Below are 20,792 nucleotides of genomic sequence, written 5' to 3'. Positions count from 1 at the left end.
AGAAATCCCTCTCCCTGCCAGTGTGCAGTGTGTTTAAAAATAAAATACATTGTGTTCAATGGAAAAAAAAAAGATTTCATTTAAAAAATAAAACATTTTAAAGCTGTAATTGCAATACTGCAATGAAACCGTGATATCTCATACCGGGCCATGCCTATTTGGTACACATGAAGTATTCTTTTCCAAAATGTCATATATCCATGTGGTGTGATTTTGTGAAACAGGGACACTCAGTTGAAAAGTCATATGGTGGATATCTCATTTTGGAATCAAAGTATTTACGTGTTCATGTTGGTATTGGTTTAATTATGTTGCTGGGAGAACTAGAGAAGTTGTAACAACAACCTATTTGTAGACCACTTTGGCTCCCAGTTAGGGATGCACCAATATGATACTGTGCCATTAGTTGTCATTTAAATATTCCCTATATGTGAAACACCTGCACCCCATGTTTTTAATTCAAGGGGAATTGAACTTGACTCTACAAGCGTATCTCATTCCCGTTGTATGAGAAAATTTCCACAATGCTGTACTCTGCTACAGTACCAGAAATCATTATAAACATTTCTGCATTCATCAGATAGGTAAGAAGTTTGATTAGAAAAAATAAATAAATGTGCTCCAATTTTATTTACATTGACCCCAGACCATTCAACGTATTTAGTATCAGTTTCAACGTATTCAATCAGATTCCTTTCCATAATTGACTGATATGTGAAGCAGAATGAGTCAGTATTGGTTTTGTTAGCGTAAACGGGGAATTGGTGCATCCCTACTACTTATGAACAACACTACCTCATTTCTTTTCATAACGGTTTCCAGTGTGGTTTTATTAGTTGTATGTAACTAGCACCTTTTCAAGAACTTTTTCTGAACTTGTCTAATTTTACAGTCTTTGGTATTAGCAGAAATAATCGTCCGACGCTGACTGTATGTTCTTGTTATGTCAAAGACACGTTTGGCGCTTTAGTGCATTGCAGCTTCTTCTCAGATCTCTGAAGATTGTGTCACTCAGTTAAAACCCTACAGAAAACATCAACACTCAGTGTTTTGATACGAAGCACCTGAAAGTTAAGTCTAGTCATTTTCATCCAATTGCAGTTTTGGACCTGAAGTTCCATTCAAAATACCGCCAGCTATGGGCAAGGAAAGTAATTATGGAGGGAATATTTATTCATAATTCAAATTGAAAGTCCAAAGAGAAAATGAAGCAAGATCAAATTAAAAATAGTATTATTCTAATTAAAAACAGTATTATTTTACTACACTACTAGGAAAAACCATGCCATAATTAAATGTGAAATGTAAAAGCTTAAATGGAAATACTTAAATTAAAATCTCAAATAGAAAAAAAGAAATTATTTTATTTTAGCCTTTCCCCTTTATAATTTTCCAAAACACATTTTGACATTTTATCTTTTGAATTTTATGTTTTACATTTGACATTGACATTTTAAGATTCACCTTTTAGATTTAGATTTAACATTAAGCTTTTCATTTAGAAGTGACAGGTGTCAATTTAAATGAGGAGGCGTGGCCCAACGGCTGGTGGGAGGGTCTGAAACCACTTCCAGCTGACAGCAGTTGCTGTGAGTATTACTGGCCGCCGGTAAGCAAGCGATCCCGGCCACCGCCAGCTGGCTGTCACCTAAGACTGGAGCTTCCAAGTCCGACAACATACATTTCACATGTAATTATGGCATGATTTTTCCAGTAGCGTAGTAAAATAATACTATTTTTAATTAAAATAATACTATTTTACTATTTTTAATTAAAATAATACTATTTTTAATTAAAATAATACTATTTTTAATTAAAATAATACTATTTTTAATTTGATCTTGCTTCATTTTCTCTTTGGACTTTCAATTTGAATTATGAATAAATATTTCCTCCATAAGTAATAGCTCCTACAATTTGACACTTGTGCCACTTGCAGGCATTTTGTGTTACTACCGCACCCCCCCACCCCCTCCCCTGCCCCTTTTTTTACAGGTTTTGTTTAAAGGCCGTTTTATGCTTCTGCGTCGAATTGACCAATAGCAAGCCGTCTTGACAGTGCTGATCTTTGAGGGGATGGAGAGTCCAAAATGGAGGATGTTATCACAGGTTATTAGCTGTTTTTCAGCATCTAGTTTTATTTAACCTCCTCTGTTGGAGTAAAAACTGTTCCACAAAAGAACAATGGTAAGCATACAGCAATGAGACAGGAATCAATGGTACAAAAACGTCATCTAATTAAACTGAACTTTTTGTCCTGTTAGCAACTGACCAAAAAACAAACTAGCTAACTGACTGTTAGCAGGCTTGTTAGCTCAGAGAGCGTATTTTACCTCTTCAATAATGTTTTATTGAAGGAAATGGTGTGCAATGGTGAACAAAATGCCAGGGGCAAGGTAACAGAATGAGAGAAAGTAGAGAGAAGCTCAGGGGCATATTGTGACTGACTATTGCTAGCCCGGCTAATGAGTTAACAGTTCGCTCACCAGCTATAGCAATTCACCAACTAGTGAATATCATTTTGTGTGACCACCGCTTACTGTAACAATCATTGCCTGCATGTGGCAGAACTGTTAAAATGACAGTAGCTTTAACTTTTCTTTGCCTGTAGGAGCCGATAGTTGACTTGCCCTTTACTTATGAGAAATACTTTGTGAGTTAGTAACACGCTTCTTCATAGAGGTGCTTCACATCAAAAACTATTTTAAAAATGCTAACACCATACTATAACTCATTTCATTTGTGTTGGGAAGAAAGGACGAGGGTTACTCTAGTGTGATATCAACTGTAGATTAAGTTATGTTGTACATCTGTGTGATTCTGTGATAATGGCAAGTTTGTCGAGGTTGGGATCAGCTAATAATAATAATAATAACAACCAATATCCACTTCAAAGATTAACAAAATTAAGCAGAGCATTGAGTCCAGCCCTGTTGTGCATGATGTCTCATCTTCTCTGAGGTGGCTTTCTTGTCATCCAGCAGGGAAAAGGGAGTGGATAAACCCCTTCTATGTTGCCAATGTGTCTACCCATGTCCATGCAAGTGTCAAAATCTCACCAGCTAAACTCAATCATATCAGCAACAGAAATGTAAATGGTTCCTAGTGACATGTATGAAACACCCTGAACATGTTTCTCACCAACATAATGTGTTTTCTCTAAAATCATTTTCCGAACAAAATGCATGGTTGGTACCTAAAGGATAATTATTTTTTTTAGCCTTGCCATGTATGTACTTAACATCACAACAATTTTAACATGTTTTCGCTGCAGTAGCAGTCATATAGGGACAGAAATGAATGTGTTCTTAGCAATCCTGGGTCAAACATTAACTGCAAAATATTTTGGGGGTGAAGGATAACAGGATAATTCAGATTTTACCAACTGTCAGTTACAGAAATGTTGATTAAATACCTTATAAGACTATATGGAACTCACTGTACTATGCTTTTTTTTTGCAAAGCACACATAGATGCTATAAGGAGCATTTAAACAGCAAGGCATTAAGCTGCTGCACCACTAAACTCGTCAATCTAAAGTGACAAGCATGTTTTACTTGTGGCCCCATTCCAATTAGTGATGCCAGAGCAGGATTCCATCAGCTGTGAAATCATTCATTTGTGTAACAATATAAATGTAGAGAAAGCAGTGCAGTTAAAGCTTTCCACCCTGAGGTTCGATGACCATTTGCCCTTTATATGCAGTAAGCTAAATCAACCCACCAAAACTACATGTGTATATTTTTGATCCAGGTTCTTTACTAATACTGTTCTATATTGATGCTGTTTCTTATTATCCTCAAAAGCCTGTATGTCCAGAAAGAAGCATAAAATGAAGCATAATCTCAAAAGCATTCCAGTTTGATACCTTAAACATACCTCTCTCAGTCCAGGTCAGCAATGATAATGAACGTTGAGAAGAGAAGTGCTAAAATCCCACCATCTGTTCCTGCTCTGCTCTAATAGATTTCATGCAGACCTGGGTTCAGTTCTTCCATTCACCATTTGCAGATACTGACGCCTAAGCTGCAGTTTTTGCAAAACTGCTTGGACAACAACCAAGTGGATGGAGGTCACTGAATCAGTGCCATAAAGATAGTGTTTCAAGTAAGTTGTCAGTTACTGTGACAAAAAATTAAATTGACCTTTCAAACAAAAAAAGTTTTTATTTTGAATGTATATATCTAAGTGGAAGCAAAGCAACCATTGCTTTGCACATAGCAACAGTTCACCCTTCCAGTCTCTATTGTCACTGCAGACGGAGCACAGCCATTTGGCAATCAAGTAGACTAACATAAAGTACAAATTATTTGCTGTGATGCTTTTCTGCCCAGTAAAAGATCAATTAAACGCTACACCACTGCACCAATTTGTTTAACACATTTGGAAATTGATTTGTGCCAGTGAGTTGCAGTATTTGGATGTTATTCAGACAAACGAAGAGTTTTTATGATAATGTAGCCAAAATCCAATGTAGAATCTTAGTTGGAAATTGAAATGGTACAGTGTAGATGAATTTTAGTTACATACAGTTTACATTTAAAATGAAGGGTTGTACAAATATTTCAGTCAATTTGTTTTGCCTGTTTTTCAAGTATTGATGCAGTAGTGGATCATTATGGTGTGTGGAGCCAACACATAGGGTCTGAAATGGGGATTAGCATAAAACCTGCCTCCAGCATAAAGGATGTATGCTCTCCTTATAAGAGCTATATTACCACTTTTAACCACTATCTTTATATACATGTAACTTTCTTCCTTTTGTTTGTCTTTTTGTTGGCTAGAACAATCAGATTTGATGAGAAGAAAATTACTCATGCTCTTATTTTGTAGAGATGATAATCACTTTGATAATTTGTTTATCTCATCCTATTTTGTAAGGGTTTTATTAAACAGTATACCTCATGTTGGTAACTTGTTGATTTGATTCTGATCAGTTTCTCGATAGTGCACATTTTGTAACGAGTAGAACATATATCTGTTAGCATCCTGTTGTTGTGTGAGTCAAGAGAGGACAGGATCAACTGTTTCATTTTACCTCAGTGAGAGTTTTTACTCATAACAGTGGCCTGGATGGTCCAGTCTAGTGGTGAAGGGGTAAACAAGTTAGGGGAGAAGGGAAGTGGAAGTCATCTAAATTGACTTTTACATTGTTATTCTGCAATAGTAGTTGCTTATTAAATAGTTTAAAAGATGGGTTCACTCAAATGGTACTCATGCTTCAAACAAAAAGCAAAAATGTGTCTACTTCTGCTGAATAACAGCTTAAAAGTCAACTTTTTGGATGAACACCACTGTAACACAACCCAGGCGACTGACGTACTAAGCAAGGAGCGAGGGGGCAAGGAGAAGGGCTAAAGGGACATCCTCCCCAGGCAAGTCATACCTCTCAGTGCAGATAGCCATTTCACAATAATTGTCTTTTTTCTTCTCAGGTTCCCCATCTTTGCATAAAATGGTAGAGGATCATGCCAGCATATCTGACTCAGATACATGTAATTTGTTGTCAAACGATGCCTCATTTTCTTCTTTTAGAAAGTAAATCAAGGAATTATGCATAAATGATATTTTGTTTTGTACAAATCTCTCAGTGTATTCCAGACTCTCTGGCTTTTCTCTGTACATTCTTGGTGCTTTGGTGGTGAGCTGCTTGTGACAACTTGACAAGATGTCACATTGATTTGCATTTTTTGTACGTCTTCTTAGTTTTTTGTGTACCAGCTCAATCGTGCTTCTCAGAATGTGTGGTTATGTGCCACCAGCGACGTTCTGCAGCTACTCAGACACCTTTGTAATCATTGTGTACTGAACAAGACCTCATCCATGTCAAAAGATGCTACTGTGGAAGCAAACTGTAGGAATCACTCAATAGATTAGCACTTATTCTTGGCTCATGAGCAACTTTGGACTTTCATCTTTACATTTCTAGAAGTGCAATTTTTTTAGTCTGTAAAATGACTGATGGATTACTCAGTGTTAGTCATGGCGACCGTAGTCATGATTTGTGATAGAAACATTTCTTGTTCAGAGGTATCATCACAGGATAGGTACTTGTGGTTTGTAGAAATATTTCCACTGTGTTACCATAATGTGAAAATATCAAAACTCTCAAGATGTCTGTGGAAACTACTCTTCTGTAAATAAACATCAAAGAAAGAAGAAAGTAAGGCTCAGTGTGATTTTTTTGGAGTTTTTCAAACTCTGATTTCTTCAGCCTAACTTGAATCTGACTTTAATTTTCCTTTCTATTACTTTATTTATCAGTCAATTTAATTCCCCATGTTTTTCTGGCTTTTACATTCCCAAATTTGCATTTACTGTAAGACTGTAAGTAGTTCCCCTCTAAAGCACATATTATCTACTGTATCGTGAAACACTGAACCAATTAAAGAGCTATTTTGGTCTATTATTTCCATTCAGTCATGTTATTTGTATGTCCAGTTTGCTAGTTGTTAGTTTGGCACCATTGTTAGGTTAGCCTTGATTTTGTTACTTTGTTGTTTTATATTTGTTGTCTTACTAAGAGTTACATATACATAACTGAAATGTCACTTAATGCAACAGTTCGACAGTTTGGGAAACATGCTTATTGGCTTTCTTGCAGAGAGAAAAGAACAATTCCAAACATGCATATGGTAAACATGAAGCTACGGCTAGCAGCGGATAACTTAGCTTACAAGACTCCAGGAAGTCACTGCTCCTGTTAAAGAAATAGTCTGGCCCATAAAACCTCTATTTGTTTGTTTTTACACTTCAGCTTTTGTACAAATTAAATTAATGAAATATAACATGGTTATTGGTGAGCTTTAGAGGTTCTGCTAGGCAGATTTAGTTACCTTTGGGCAGAGGACAGAGATATTATAATCTAGTTGTTTCCAGTCTTTATGCAAAGCTATTAAGCTAACTAGCTGCTGGCCGTAGCTTCACAGTTATAACACACATAAACAAGAGTGATATCAATTCTAGTACATCGTTAAATGCTGTGACTTGTGGAGCGTTTTTGTGTCAGCTGAGACAAGAACATGTACTCATTTGATTATACTAAATGTGTAAATCAGAAATGTGTATAGGCTAAAGGGGATACTTTCTTGGAGAACAATTATTTACTGCAGACAATTACAGTTGAATATAGTCATTTATCACTTAAAAGAATCAATAATATAGTGTGCAATTTAAATTGCATGCTTAAATGTATACAGGAAGAGGAGAAACCGCCCAGGGCCCAGGCTACAGTTAAAAAAAATCCTGCATAGTAATAGCTGGTCTCCCAGCTTCTGTTTGGGCATACACATCAGCCGCTAGCCTGACATGCCCTCAGTTGCTTTGTGCCCCACCCTTTTCACTCAGCAAAGCCTCTGGGTTATAATCAGTCATACTTAAAGCTGTCATTATTTTATGAACCACCAGGGGGCAGTGTGATCCTTCCCAATGATTCTTGGAAAGAAGCATAGTAACCTGGTGCCACTCCCATTAAGAGAGATTGCTGCCTGAGTGTTGAGCTGACCTCATAGCTTCCTTGGCTGCAGGATTGTGTAAATGTATTGAATATTGTATATTCCTTCCTTCCTCACTGCTATTCATTACCTAGATCAAAAATGAAAAAATAATAGTGAAAAAAAAGAATTTCTCCATCAAAACAATTTCCCCCGCAAGAAACTCAATCCTAATGTCATTAAAACCAAAAGGTGTGAGAAATATGTGCGCATGTGATTGTGTTTGCATGTGCATAATAGGGGTGGGTGGGTCTGAGTGTGTTTATGTGTGCACAGTGGAGGCAGGCAGACAGACTGACTGAAAAAAAAGACAGGAGAGGGAAGTGATGGAGATAAGAGGGTAAGATAGATAGACAGAGCTAAGACAGGAGCTGTGAGGTGACATCACGTGGCAGAATCCCCAGAAGACTTAGATAAAAGCTACCGCTGAGCGACAGAGGGGTCGGGCTCACTATCTTCAGCCACTCATCACTGTTAATCAGAAGGCGAGGCTCCTCTGCAGAGGTCTGATAGGGCACACATGCACAAACCCACACATGAACAAACAATATCACACACAGGCACATACGTAGACAAATACAAACACGCATGCATGCATTCTTATACTTTACTGTAGTCGCCAATGCACCTGTCTGAATGTGTAATGTGTATTGTTAGTGTGTGTCCTCCAGCAGCGGTGGAGTGGTCTCTGGGCTAGTTCAGCATGCCTCATATTTTATCGCAGAGGCAGGCAAGTGGAGCACAGCAAGTCAGGTGAGGGCTGTACTCTGCCTATTGGGAAATTACTGCAAAGCTCTTGAATCAGCCCATTCATTCTGCCTCTTCCTGCTTCTGCTACTGTAGTAGTGTACTACTACAGTCTCCACCTTCAGTGTCAGCTCTTCTTGTTTCCCCGCTGAACTGCACGTGCTCTCTGACAGTTCAAAGTATACAGCAGAAGACCCCCTGGGTTGGCAAGCATTTGCAAATCATTGTGTGCTGATAGAAACTGGTTTTCTACTATCCAGTTAGCCACAGTACATAAAGAAAGACCAGGAGCAGAAATGCCACTATCATTAGATCCAAATGTTGTCTTGTATTTTTATGCATTAGCCATGCAATTTTACATCTTAAAACATCATCCTGACATTTCTACAACCATCTGCCCTGAATGGTAAAATCCATCTCGTCCTCTATGTAGGTTAAAACAAAGGCTTATGTTCATTAGGTTTGAAATGTCACTGTTTATTTATCTTCAGATATTGGCTCGTTCAATTTCAACCTCTTACTCTAAAAGCATTATATTGACCGCATTCCATTTTCTTTGACTATTCCTGCTTTACATCCCCCATATAAAAGCTGCTGGTGTCATAGCGGTTGTAGGTGTACGGCATGTGCTGATGACATCGTGGGTACAGGTCTGCCGCATGACCTCAGCTGAATGTCATTCCATCTCTGCTGTCTTCCCTACTGTTTACAAAAAAAAAAGAAAATACAGAGAAAGTAAACCAGAAAGAAATATTAAAATAAATACCTATGAGTGTGTGTCTGTTGTAAAAATGTGCTTAGGGATACACCTGCTGTGTGTTTACTTTATATTTAAGCCATTTTTCTTCTCTTCATGTGAAAACTTTAATGGTATTCTGATTTCACAACCACGCACATGTAGTTGTCTATATGCATATCCCTGTCAGTATCTACATTAGTGTCTGCTGTCTTTCCCTGCATTCATTTGGCTAATCTCTGAAATCACTGTAAGAAGTAACGCTACTTACAGATGAGACATTTTCTCAATGTCAGCCCTTCTGCGAGTTATATCCTGCCAATCAAATATTCCCCAAACCAAACAAAGACAGCCTGAGAAGAAAGAGAATGAAGGAGGATGAGAAGGAAGATAAATGAATGAAGTCAGGCAGTGGGGGATTTGAGAGGATGACCGTGGGGAAAGTCATCTGCTTTATTTGGACTATACATATCTCTGAAATTATATTAAATCCTGTGTGCTTTACAATAAGCCTTAATATACCATATAAAGTAGCAGTAAAAGGTGAGCTCACAGGGGCATGGCTTGCAGAGAAACCAGGGAGCTGTCAGTAATGGCTGTGGACTGTTTGCCCCAGCTCCTTCTCTCCCCTGGGTTCTGTGTGCCTCTCTCCATTCAGTGTTGGCTGGCCACAATAGGACCCCAGAGAGTGAGCAGCTTTAAAACTCACTGTATACCAATTTTATATACTATAACCACGGGCAAAGTGTGACACTGTTATTTGAAGTGAAGAAGTGGTGCATACTTGACTCCCTTGACCAGACAATAGGAGGATTGAATGAAGGATGCAGGAGTTTTATACAGTTACAAATTCAATTTCTTTTTTACTTATCTTATCCTTCATTTTATTTCACCTACTTGCAGTCAAAAGCACACAGGTCCATGGCTGATAAGGGAATGCCTTGAATCTGACTGACAGCATGCCTCTCTCCCTGGCATTACATTGGGCCAACATTGAGTTGATCCACCTATAGTTGTGAGCCAACCATGGCAATGAAAACCTCCAGCTTTGGGCGATGCATGTGGATTAAAGCCTGCATGATGCCTGCCAGTGAGAGCTTGCTCAGAGTAAAGTGCTGGCTTGTGGCCATCAGTCATTCGACAAGGCTTTTACTTGCCCTTACATTATATCGGCTCTGACCTGATGTCAAAGCTGCAGAAGCTCAAATCTCTGCATCCATTACACCAGACCTGGCAGAGTCATATAAACATACAAGTCCTCTAAACTCAAGGGATACAATTCTACCAGTGTTTATGCCTGCTAGCAACACAATGTTATGCCTTTCTTACTGTTTTGCAGTCTGTCAACAGCAGTGACATCCAAATTTATGTGGCTAATTCTGTGTGAAATATGTGACTGCATGAGAGTTTATGAGGTGGATGCAATGCACCCTCTTTGCATGTTTCCCCTGCTTTTGTTGTTGGCTTTGCTGTATTAATGCAGAGGAAATATGACAGAATGCTATAGAAATACCTTGGATTGTTTCATTGCCAATGACAAAGGGCAATGACAAAAAGTCAAAAAGCAATTTCTTGGACAAATAGTAGCATTATGTGTTGCATCCAGTGATAATAACCTCAATGCTAAATACTTACATTAGATTTTGAGTGCACAAATTGAGTTTGTCTTCCATTACCAGTGAAACGTATCCAGAGTTTGTCAACCTAATCTCAGATGATTTTTCTAAATTGTTATAATAATGGCGGGTTTATACATTTTTAACACATCCATGTATGCAGTTTGGAGCAGCAAGCATTTCTGTCACACACATTATCCTCTCATCATGTGTTGAAAATTACGAAACAATGACTGTAGTGCCACATTCTAAACATAGATGTTGTGAGAACAATGACTCATTCTTTATCGAGCTTTGTGTAGTACAAAGCCGGCTGCTGACTGTGGCAGTGTTTGGTAGTGCAGCCTTGCTAGCTGGGCCTGATGCATGATACTTATTTCCACATCAGTGAATGGTACAGGCTGAATCTCAGTGGGCTGAGTGACCCACTTTTCAGCTCTCCAAGTGTATGTAAGCATTGTGCGCTGCACAGCACACAGCACTTGGCCGTTATCTAGAGTCACTCACATGTCTCTGCCAGCTTCTCGTGGAAAAGGGCTGGGACGACAGCAAGGCATGCCAGCCATTAACGTCACATCCCAAAGAGCATCAAGAACATTAATTAAAAAACTATTTGTTGTGTATCTTGCTTAGGCTTTAGTGTTACCATCACAGACCTGATGAAGAACCTTTGATAGTGTTGTACACTTTGCTGAATTTGAATTTAAAGAAAAACGCTGAGTGTTTGCTTATTGGTCATCTAATGTTATTCTGCAGTAGTTGGGCCACCACTATCATCTACTGTCTCTCCAGTAGAGAAATGTGCTGATGCTATGATATGATGCTATGAAAAACAGGAACAGTTTGGGGTAACAGGTAGCAGTCAGGATATAAACAATTTGGTAACTGATAAAAACATATACAAAACTGGAAACCAGAAGGCTACAGCAGCAAAACAACATAGACCTAATAGCAACAGCAAGCTTCCCTGTATTTTTGTAAATGTTCACTTTAAATTTTAAAGATTATTTTTTGGGCTTTTCCACCTTTAATTGATAGGACAGCTAGGTGAAAAAGGGGTGAGAGGGGGGGAAGACATGCAAGAAATCGTCACAGGTCAGACTCAAACCCTAGACCTCTGCGTCGAGGCATAAACCTCTAAGTATACGTGTGCCTGCGCAACCTCTGAGCCAACCCGGCCACATTTTTTAAAATCTTTCAAAAATGCTCACATGCCCCTCAAGTCCCCACACAGAACAAAAGTACAGTGGTGGAGTTGTAGTCCTTCTGACATACTATGCTTTTTTTTTTTTTTTTTTATTACTTTTTTGACATACTGTACTATGACTTTTTTACCGCTTTTATCAACACTTTTTTTCGAATTTTCGAATATACTACTATACTATTCAAGTCCCGTTTGGACCAAAGTACAGTTATGGACTGGTAGCTGGAGAGGTGCCACTTCACCTCCTGGGCACTGCCAAGTTGCTCTTGACCATTTTTATAATTTTTTTCGACATACTACATTATGACTTTTTATCACTTTTATTCAACATACTGTACTATGACTTTTTATCACTTTTATTCAACATACTGTATTATGACTTTTGTATCACTTTTTGTGACACACTACACTATGATGTTTTTATCACTTTTTTCAACATACTTTGCAATCACTTTTTTCAACATACCATACTATGACTTTTATATGACTTTCTTCGACTTATTGTGACAATTTTCAACATACCATTCTATCACTTTAGCACGTTTTGAATGTTCATGTTGGCACAGTGGCTCAGTGGTTAGCACTGCTCCAACTAGCACTAGCCGGTAGGCATTGTAAACTGTGGCCCTTGGTTTGATGCCCAGTCTGGGCAGGGGCCATTTTGTGTGGAGTTTGCATGATCTTCCGGACTTTCTTTGACGTACTATACTATGACTTTTTTATGAAATTTTTCGACAAACAAATAGTCTACTATGACTTTTTAAGATTGTTTTGGCATTTTAGGCCTTTATTTTAGACAGCTCAGACATGAAAGGAAAAAGAGATGGGGAAGGACATGCAGCAAAGGGCCGCAGGTCGGAATTGAACAGGCGCCCGCTGACTTCTTTATCAGTTATTTTGACATACCCTACTATGACTTTTTTTTTTTCAATATACTATACTATGCCTTTTTAATCACTTTTTTCAACATACCATACTATGACTTGCTTGAATGCTCTTTAATTTCTATTTATTTTCTTTAAGGCTCACCAAGGCTGTAGCCAGTCCAAGCGTGCACCATTAGAAAACACGTTCATACAAGACCCCACAATTATAGTTTTGAGTCTCCAGTCTGCCTGACTCACGTGTCTTTGAACTGCAGGACAGAACCAAACAGAACATGCACTTTAACATTAACACAGCATGGACAGGACCAGAACCTGAACCCACATCTGTGCTACAATGAGGCCACAAAAGCCACTGAGGCACTTTGCCCTTAACTGCTGCTTTTACTTGACAAAAAAATAAAAATATATACACATTATTAATAATACATGTATACTGTTGTTATAAATACACACAATATACTGTATAAATAATTAATATAAATCAATTTTAATGTGTGGTTATTGTTCATATTACTGTCTGTAATTGTAATTTTTTTGTCTGAAAAGTACGGTGTCATGGCATAGGAAAGAAGCAGCTGGTCCTTCCAGCTGAAATCTGCTGGTTTGATGTTTAATTATCACACCTGTTTTTTTTTTTATAAAGTGCTTGCTACTGAGCTTTACTGAAAGAGCCCTGGTAAATTTACCATGGAAGAAGCCTCAAAAAAGCCTAAACAATACGTGGTATCAATATAATGACCTCACTGTGAGTCCCAGAAATCATTTGTGAACGTATTTTGTGTGGGTAAAGTTTAAAAAATGTGTGTGTGTCCTGAGTACGTTTACATCTAGAGATGTCTGCAGGAAATGCATTTTGTAGTTATATTGTTACTGTTAAAATCGAAAGATTTTAAAAAAATCGGAAATTTCGCTGTATGTCCTTCTTTCTGGCTGGATGTCCGTTACCTTACGCTTTCTTTGTGTTGGAATTTTAAACTCTGGTCGATTTAAGAGGACTATGGTTATGTTTTTATTCTTTAATCAGACTTTAATTGTTCATTAGACATATATTGTAGAAATAAATAAATAATTGAAATGTATAAAGAAAGAAAGAAATATGAAGATATATCATGTATCTAATACATTTGGTGGTTTAAATTATGTTTGATGTTAAACACTGTAGATTAAAACATCTATAAGGGGAAATCCCCACACACTGTATTTTGGTGATTAAAATAGTTGCATAATGATAAAACCTTATTTATATTCAGATAATCTTGATCTACTGTTACTTAGTAACCTGAAAATGCTTCAGAAAAGTTAAACAGAAGTTTGAACATAAGAGAATCTAAATGATAACTAAAGTGTGTGAGATCAAAAATGTAGAGAGGCTTCAACAGAAACTGCAATGCAAAACACAATATATGATCAATACAATCACTTGTGTCTGTTGTATAAGGGCAGACCTGACTGACATAAAATAATGCAGTTTCTGTAATTCCATGGGATGTTAGTGTTTTGTATGACATTGTGCTATGATTGACTAAATGTTCCTGTTGGGAGAGAACATGTGTTAGTGTTCTGGAAGGATTATTTGATTTTGAGACATGATTGCATTGTTTTGGTAAACAGTGTATTGTGTTAGTGAATTATTGTATTTTGAAAATCAGTGTTGGAGTTTAGTTTACAATGTGTGATTTTGAGCATGAAATTATCCGTTTTGCCAATCGTGTGTTGTAGGTGTGTTGGTGCGTTAACAGTTTAGGAAGTTGTTAAAAGTATTGAAAAATTTGTCATAGCGATCGTGAAAAACTGTAAGTGTCAAATGTTTTCATTCAAATTTGGAAACATTCCAAGAAAAGAAAGTGACACAATAAAAAGAAATTAGAACACAACGATAAACATTCTATGACAAAGTGGCTTTGTGATGTCATAGAATGTTGAACAGACAGAAGGGGGTTTACAAAGCAGATGTCAGTTCAGACCACACAGTCATTACTTTGCAGTAGTAAAGAGTACTTTCGAAAAGACTTAAAGATGAATATCCAAATTTTGTGTCCGTATGGACTGAAGAGCATAATGGAGTGTATTTCCAGGGCGACACTTCTCTCACAACCTACCGACATCCCCGGCTTCTTACTGCAGTATTTGTCAGAGCTGATCAGTTTTAGAGAATCGTACCCTAAAGATGATCCTAAGATTGTTACCTTCTGCTACCAAGAGATGTGGGGTAAGCTACTGTTTAAATATATCAAATATACTATTTTAGTAATGGTTTGTGATGTCCTAATCTGATAAAGGCCTTTGCAGTAGATCAAGCAAGTAATGCTAGTGTGAGGCAGTGGTGTAGTATGTATTGTAGTGCATATACTGTTCCACATATATTTAAAGGCTATACATACATGCATACACACACACATATATATATATATATATATATATATATATATATATATATAACACACACACATATATACATACATACATACATACATAAATATATATATATATATATATATATATATATATATATATATATATATATATATATATATATATATATATATATATATATATTTATTAATTAATTATTTTCCTGACTGAGAATAGACCTTTTGGGGGGGGGCATATTAAAGTGTGCGGTCTGGGTGTCCTCCCCCAGGGTTATTTTGAACGTCAAAGACTTAATTTCCTGCATTCTGATACACCTTTATGCACCAATTCATGGTGGGAATACCTTAATTTATCCTTTGAGAAGGAAAACACAGCTGACTTTCAAAATATATCAAAAATAGAATGGAATATAAATCAGTAAGGGGGCTTTCACATTAGGAACCTAAGCCTGGATCACAAGAGTTGACCCCAAAGCAACGAGGACAAAATAAAATAGGCTACTTATATTTGTCTTAAATGTGTGGTCAGGGGAGGATACTGGCGTTAGCGTAGGCGGAGCATTCGGGCCTGGTCTACACACACACACTACCGCTGCGAGGTGCGGGTCGATGAAAGATGAGAAAAGTCTCTCTGCATGTTCTGCATTGTTAGTTTAGTTTGCTGTCACATTACTCAACCCCGTATTTGTGAATACAAACATCTAAAGTGAAAGTTCTGTCACAAAACTATGTTGTTGCATATCCTTGCACAATTTTAAGTGGGTATATGGAAATCCTGCGTATCACTACACCACTGGTGGGCGGTTTCTCAGATTTATAAAGACAGCCAACCAACACAGTTGCTATAAAGGACTGGATGTTATAATATTTTTGCAATATTTATTAAATATTTAAGTATTTGTTCAATGTTGTGTAACTGATGTGTTGGCCAGTTTGGAGTCGGGTATGAAAATGCACTAAAGATTTAATGCACATTTTATAGTGAACATCAAAACAACATTAAACAGTTGTAGGTAGAATTGACCCTTCACTAAGCCCCGCCCTCCTTAGTTACTGTTGCTACGCCTGTCAAGCTTTTGGGCCTGGCACATCTATTACTATGATTACTGTATGTATGCAACGGTGTCAGACATTCCCAAGGAGATAATTAGTAATTTTTGGTGAAATATCTGAGAGAGCAAGACAAAAGGGACTGCAGTATGCATTCAAGGGATATATCCACGACATAATATGCAACCGATTAGAGAATAATTTCATCAATATTGAAGCTAAAGCATGGTCATGCCATAATGTGAGCCGCCTCATACGCTGACCATTCAAATGGGAAACACACAAATTGAGGAACAGCTATGTTCGTGCACAGCAGGGTAAGTGAAATCTGAAAATAATCTAATAATTATAAATCAAACATCTTATCCATAAGTCTTGTTGAATAAACACAAGACATTAGCCTGAACACTTTCAATGATAACATTCTCCTGCTTATATTTTTAGCGATTAACAAAATATGTCAGTGAGCCTCCGTCTTGCCTTTGATAATCTTAAGGACAATTCCGGCGCAAAACAAACCTTTATAACAGATGTGTAACCACTCGATCATTCTCTGGGACATGTTTTCATACTAATCAAATGTGTTTTGCTTGAAACAAGCTAGCGCGGACCGCTGATTAGCTTAGCTACAACACTAGTATTCGGGGCACAGGGAAAGTACAAACGGATCGCTATTTATGCCAATAAAAAGGCTCAAATATCACCACACTTCAACAGTAGCATAATGAGGTTCCCTAAATGTTAACCGAAGCATAGTCAATGCCGCAACGCAGCCTCGTACTTCGGGAAAATGGTGGTGTATCTGCGGACATTGTGAAGCTATGGCCACCGAACAGGAGTGTCTGTGTTGCACGGAATGGGACCTGTTGCGTCGCAACACCCAAGAGACGCAGTGTTTTGTACAGTCTGAAGATGTCCCCTCTCTGATAAAAAGGGCTGTACTTACCTACTATACTACCGGTAGCGCTCTCTCTCTCTCTCTCCCTTTCATGGAGCTCCCGCAGCTCTTCGTTCAATAAACTGTACACTTACATAGTTCCCAATGCTTCGGTTAACATTAAGGGACCCTCATTATGCTACCGTTGAAGTGTGGTGATATTTTGAGCCTTTTTAGTGGTATGAATAGCGATTTGTTTTTACTTTCCCTGTGCCCTGAATACTAGCGTTGTAAGCTAATCAGAGGTCCGCGTTAGCTTCTTTCAAGCTACGAACACATTTAAATTACATGTCCTAGAGAGATCGAGTGGGTACACATCTGTTATTATGCCCTAGGTTCGTTTTGCGTCGAAATGTCCTTTATTTATTTATTTTACGTTCAAATATGCATTATGAACAAAGAACCGTCATTATTTCCAAGCAATGCTGTGCTGAGTTAGCTAGCTAGCTAACATTAGCGTATTCTTGCCTTGGAGCAAACGTAGGTGTTTTTGTTAATCTTGTCGACATTTAGCTAGTTGTGAATGGGGACTCCCACACTGCTTGATCCCTGCCCGGCATTTCTCCCCTTGGGTTTTAATTTTCGGGAAGGAAAAAAATTCCACCACCCTATCCAAACTTTTAGGTATCGCATTTGCACAACACTTCGGCGTGTTTCCCTCACTCGAAAGCTTGACAGACGTCCCGTGCCTAGTTACAGTTGCTAAGCCACGATTGGCCTGTGGCGGTTTTCGGGCGTGGCTTAGCGAAGGGTCAATATGTCAGACCCTGTCCTCCTTACTAAACACGTATCACCCAGAAGAGAACTTTTGATCAGGAATGAAGGAAAAATTGGGACATCACTAAAAAATCTATTAATGTTATCATCACTCAGACATGCTTTGAAAAATATGCAGTACGTAGGCCTACTAATCTTTGTAAATGGCATTTTCCAGAGAATAAGTTCCTGAAAACAACAGTGAATCCGATCACCACCACCAAGACGTCACCAGAAGTTCCATCTCAGACTGAGCTAAAGGAGGCCCTGAAGACACTCTACTCAGATTTGGCGTCTTCTGCTGAACAAAAAAAGTTCAACCCATTAGGAAAAGACAAAAATCCCTCTGCAACTCCCATGTTCATAAAACCAGCACCACCTCCCTGTGTTGAAAGAAAGTTTGAGAAGAGTGTAGCACCACCTGTCCTTGTTGTTAAGGTAAAAGAGAAGCATGCACTACCTCCCTGTGTTGGAAGAAAGTTTGGGAAGAGTGTAGCACCACATGCCCTTGTTGATAAAAGAGAAGAGAAGCATGCATTGCCTCCCTGTGTTGAAAGAAAGTTTGGGAAGAGTGTAGCACCACCTGTCCTTGTTGTTAAGGTAGACGAGAAGCATGCACCACCTCCCTGTGTTGGAAGAAAGTTTGGGAAGAGTGTAGCACCACCTGTCCTTGTTGTTAAGGTAGAAGAGAAGCATGCACCACCTCCCTGTGTTGGAAGAAAGTTTGGGAAGAGTGTAGCACCACCTGCCCTTGTTGTTAAGGTAGAAGAGAAGCATGCACCACCTCCCTGTGTTGGAAGAAAGTTTGGGAAGAGTGTAGCACCACCTGCCCTTGTTGTTAAGGGAGAAGAGAAGCATGCACCACCTCCCTGTGTTGGAAGAAAGTTTGGGAATAGTGTAGCACCACCTGTCCTTGCTGTTAAGGTAGAAGAGAAACATGCACCACCTCCCTGTGTTGAAAGAAAGTTTGGGAAGAATGTAGCACCACCTGTCCTTGCTGTTAAGGTAGAAGAGAAGCATGCACCACCTCCCTGTGTTGGAAGAAAGTTTGGGAAGAATGTAGCACCACTTGTCCTTGTTGATAAAAGAGAAGAGAAGCATGCATTGCCTCCCTGTGTTGAAAGAAAGTTTGGGAAGAGTGTAGCACCACCTGTCCTTGTTGTTAAGGTAGAAGAGAAGCATGCACCACCTCCCTGTGTTGAAAGAAAGTTTGGGAAGAATGTAGCACCACCTGTCCTTGTTGATAAAAGAGAAGAGAAGCATGCACCACCTCCCTGTGTTGGAAGAAAGTTTGGGAAGAGTGTAGCACCACCTGTCCTTGCTTTTAAAGAGAAGCATGGATCACCTCCCTGTGTTGGAAGAAAGTTTGGGAAGAATGTAGCACCACCTGTCCTTGTTGATAAAAGAGAAGAGAAGCATGCACCACCTCCCTGTGTTGGAAGAAAGTTTGGGAAGAGTGTAGCACCACCTGTCCTTGTTGTTAAGGTAGAAGAGAAGCATGCACCACCTCCCTGTGTTGGAAGAAAGTTTGGGAAGAATGTAGCACCACCTGTCCTTGTTGTTAAGGTAGAAGAGAAGCCTGCTTCACCTCCCTGTGTTGGAAGAAAGTTTGGGAAGAGTGTAGCACCACCTGTCCTTGCTGTTAAAGTAGAGAAGCCTGCACCACCTCCCCGCAATATCAACATGAAAACACATAGAGTGTCCATATTTAGAGTTCCTTGTCCACCGCCGAGTGAAGCAACCACTGATGATATCATGAAGACGCCAGGAACACTAGAACTCAAAACAATTAATAAAAAATCACCTTCACCTAAAGCTTCAACATCCAGTGCAACCAGTGACCCCTCCAAACTTCCCAATATCCCAATACCAAAACTGACACGGAGTCTTGGTATTCCACCAATTCCACAGAAGAAAACCATACAGGTCCAGCAGCCAGAGGAGGAGTGGAATCTGTCAAACAGATCACCAGAGAGGAAGAGGATTCTGTGGACAGACAGAGAGAAAGTAAAGCCAGTAGCAGAGAGGAAACCTCAGGGTTTTAATCTGGCACCTACCCACACTTGCCCTCATGTAGCGCCTGCTACCATCATAAGATACAAGCGTATGCTGATAAGATCCTTACCTTTTGGCCACAATAGTCCTCTATGTTCACATCGCTATGGATTATAATTAAGACTCCTACATGGGGATGTTAATAATTAATAATTTAACCGTTAACCAACAATAAGCATTCGGATCAATATTTGGTGCATAAATTATTTACTTGCTAGTGCAAACGGTGATGCGTCAACGACAATGCATGTAACATCGGGGCTGTGCGACTGGTACAAGTCTACAGCCGTGCATGGACGCTGAACATGGAAAGTATATCTGAGCCTCCCAGGTGAACTAGGACTCAGTTGCCTGCTTGTTGGTTAACGGTTTTTATACCATGGTCTGGGTGAATACTCAATTCTGATTGGCTGCAGGGTGTCCATTAAAAAGTGATGTAGGACACCTACTAAAGGAGTTCCGGTGAAACTGTCCGTTTACTGTTCTAAATGAATGCGCTACATTAAATCAAAAAGGAAATGTGGATTTATTATTTTCAACTCGTCCTCTGAACACCACAGGATGGCCCTAAAACACACAGGCTGCAAGAAGTAAGTTATACTGCCCCTCTGGACTGACTTTGTTTCACAGCGAATAACGTTATGTCACATTCCGTTCACTGTTCAGGTCGCTACTTCAGGCTGTGCCGCTGCAGCCGACAGTAACGTTAGCTACACATCACGGATCAAATTCTTTGTAAAAGTAGTTATATTGTTTTGGGGACAATGACATGGCTGGATAGCTAGCTTGTTTTGTTGTTCAACATACTGTCAAATTATTTTTATTGATTGCCAACTGTACACAATGTTATTGACTTTGGATCTTGCTAGCATAACGTTAGCTTTCTGGCTCGTAGCTAAACTGAAGGGTTCTATCAGCTGAGCGGACTATATAAATATC

At 38.8% G+C, this 20,792-nt stretch overlaps 1 protein-coding gene across 1 annotated transcript; it reads left to right on the top strand.

Moving 5' to 3' along the window:
* Window positions 1-14,666: 14,666 nt before the first annotated feature.
* LOC114559809 (cardiomyopathy-associated protein 5-like) lies at window positions 14,667-20,278 on the top strand. The gene is made up of 2 exons (XM_028584729.1): window positions 14,667-14,892; window positions 17,977-20,278. Exons 1-2 carry the CDS (start codon window positions 14,700-14,702, stop codon window positions 19,968-19,970), a joined length of 2,187 nt encoding a protein of 728 aa, XP_028440530.1. The 5' UTR covers window positions 14,667-14,699; the 3' UTR covers window positions 19,971-20,278.
* Window positions 20,279-20,792: the final 514 nt, after the last annotated feature.

Source organism: Perca flavescens, chromosome 1 (assembly GCF_004354835.1).
Source record: "Perca flavescens isolate YP-PL-M2 chromosome 1, PFLA_1.0, whole genome shotgun sequence".
NCBI lineage: Eukaryota > Metazoa > Chordata > Actinopteri > Perciformes > Percidae > Perca > Perca flavescens.
The sequence above is the reverse complement of the archived record's forward strand: the minus strand, read 5'-3'. Positions and strand labels throughout refer to the sequence as shown.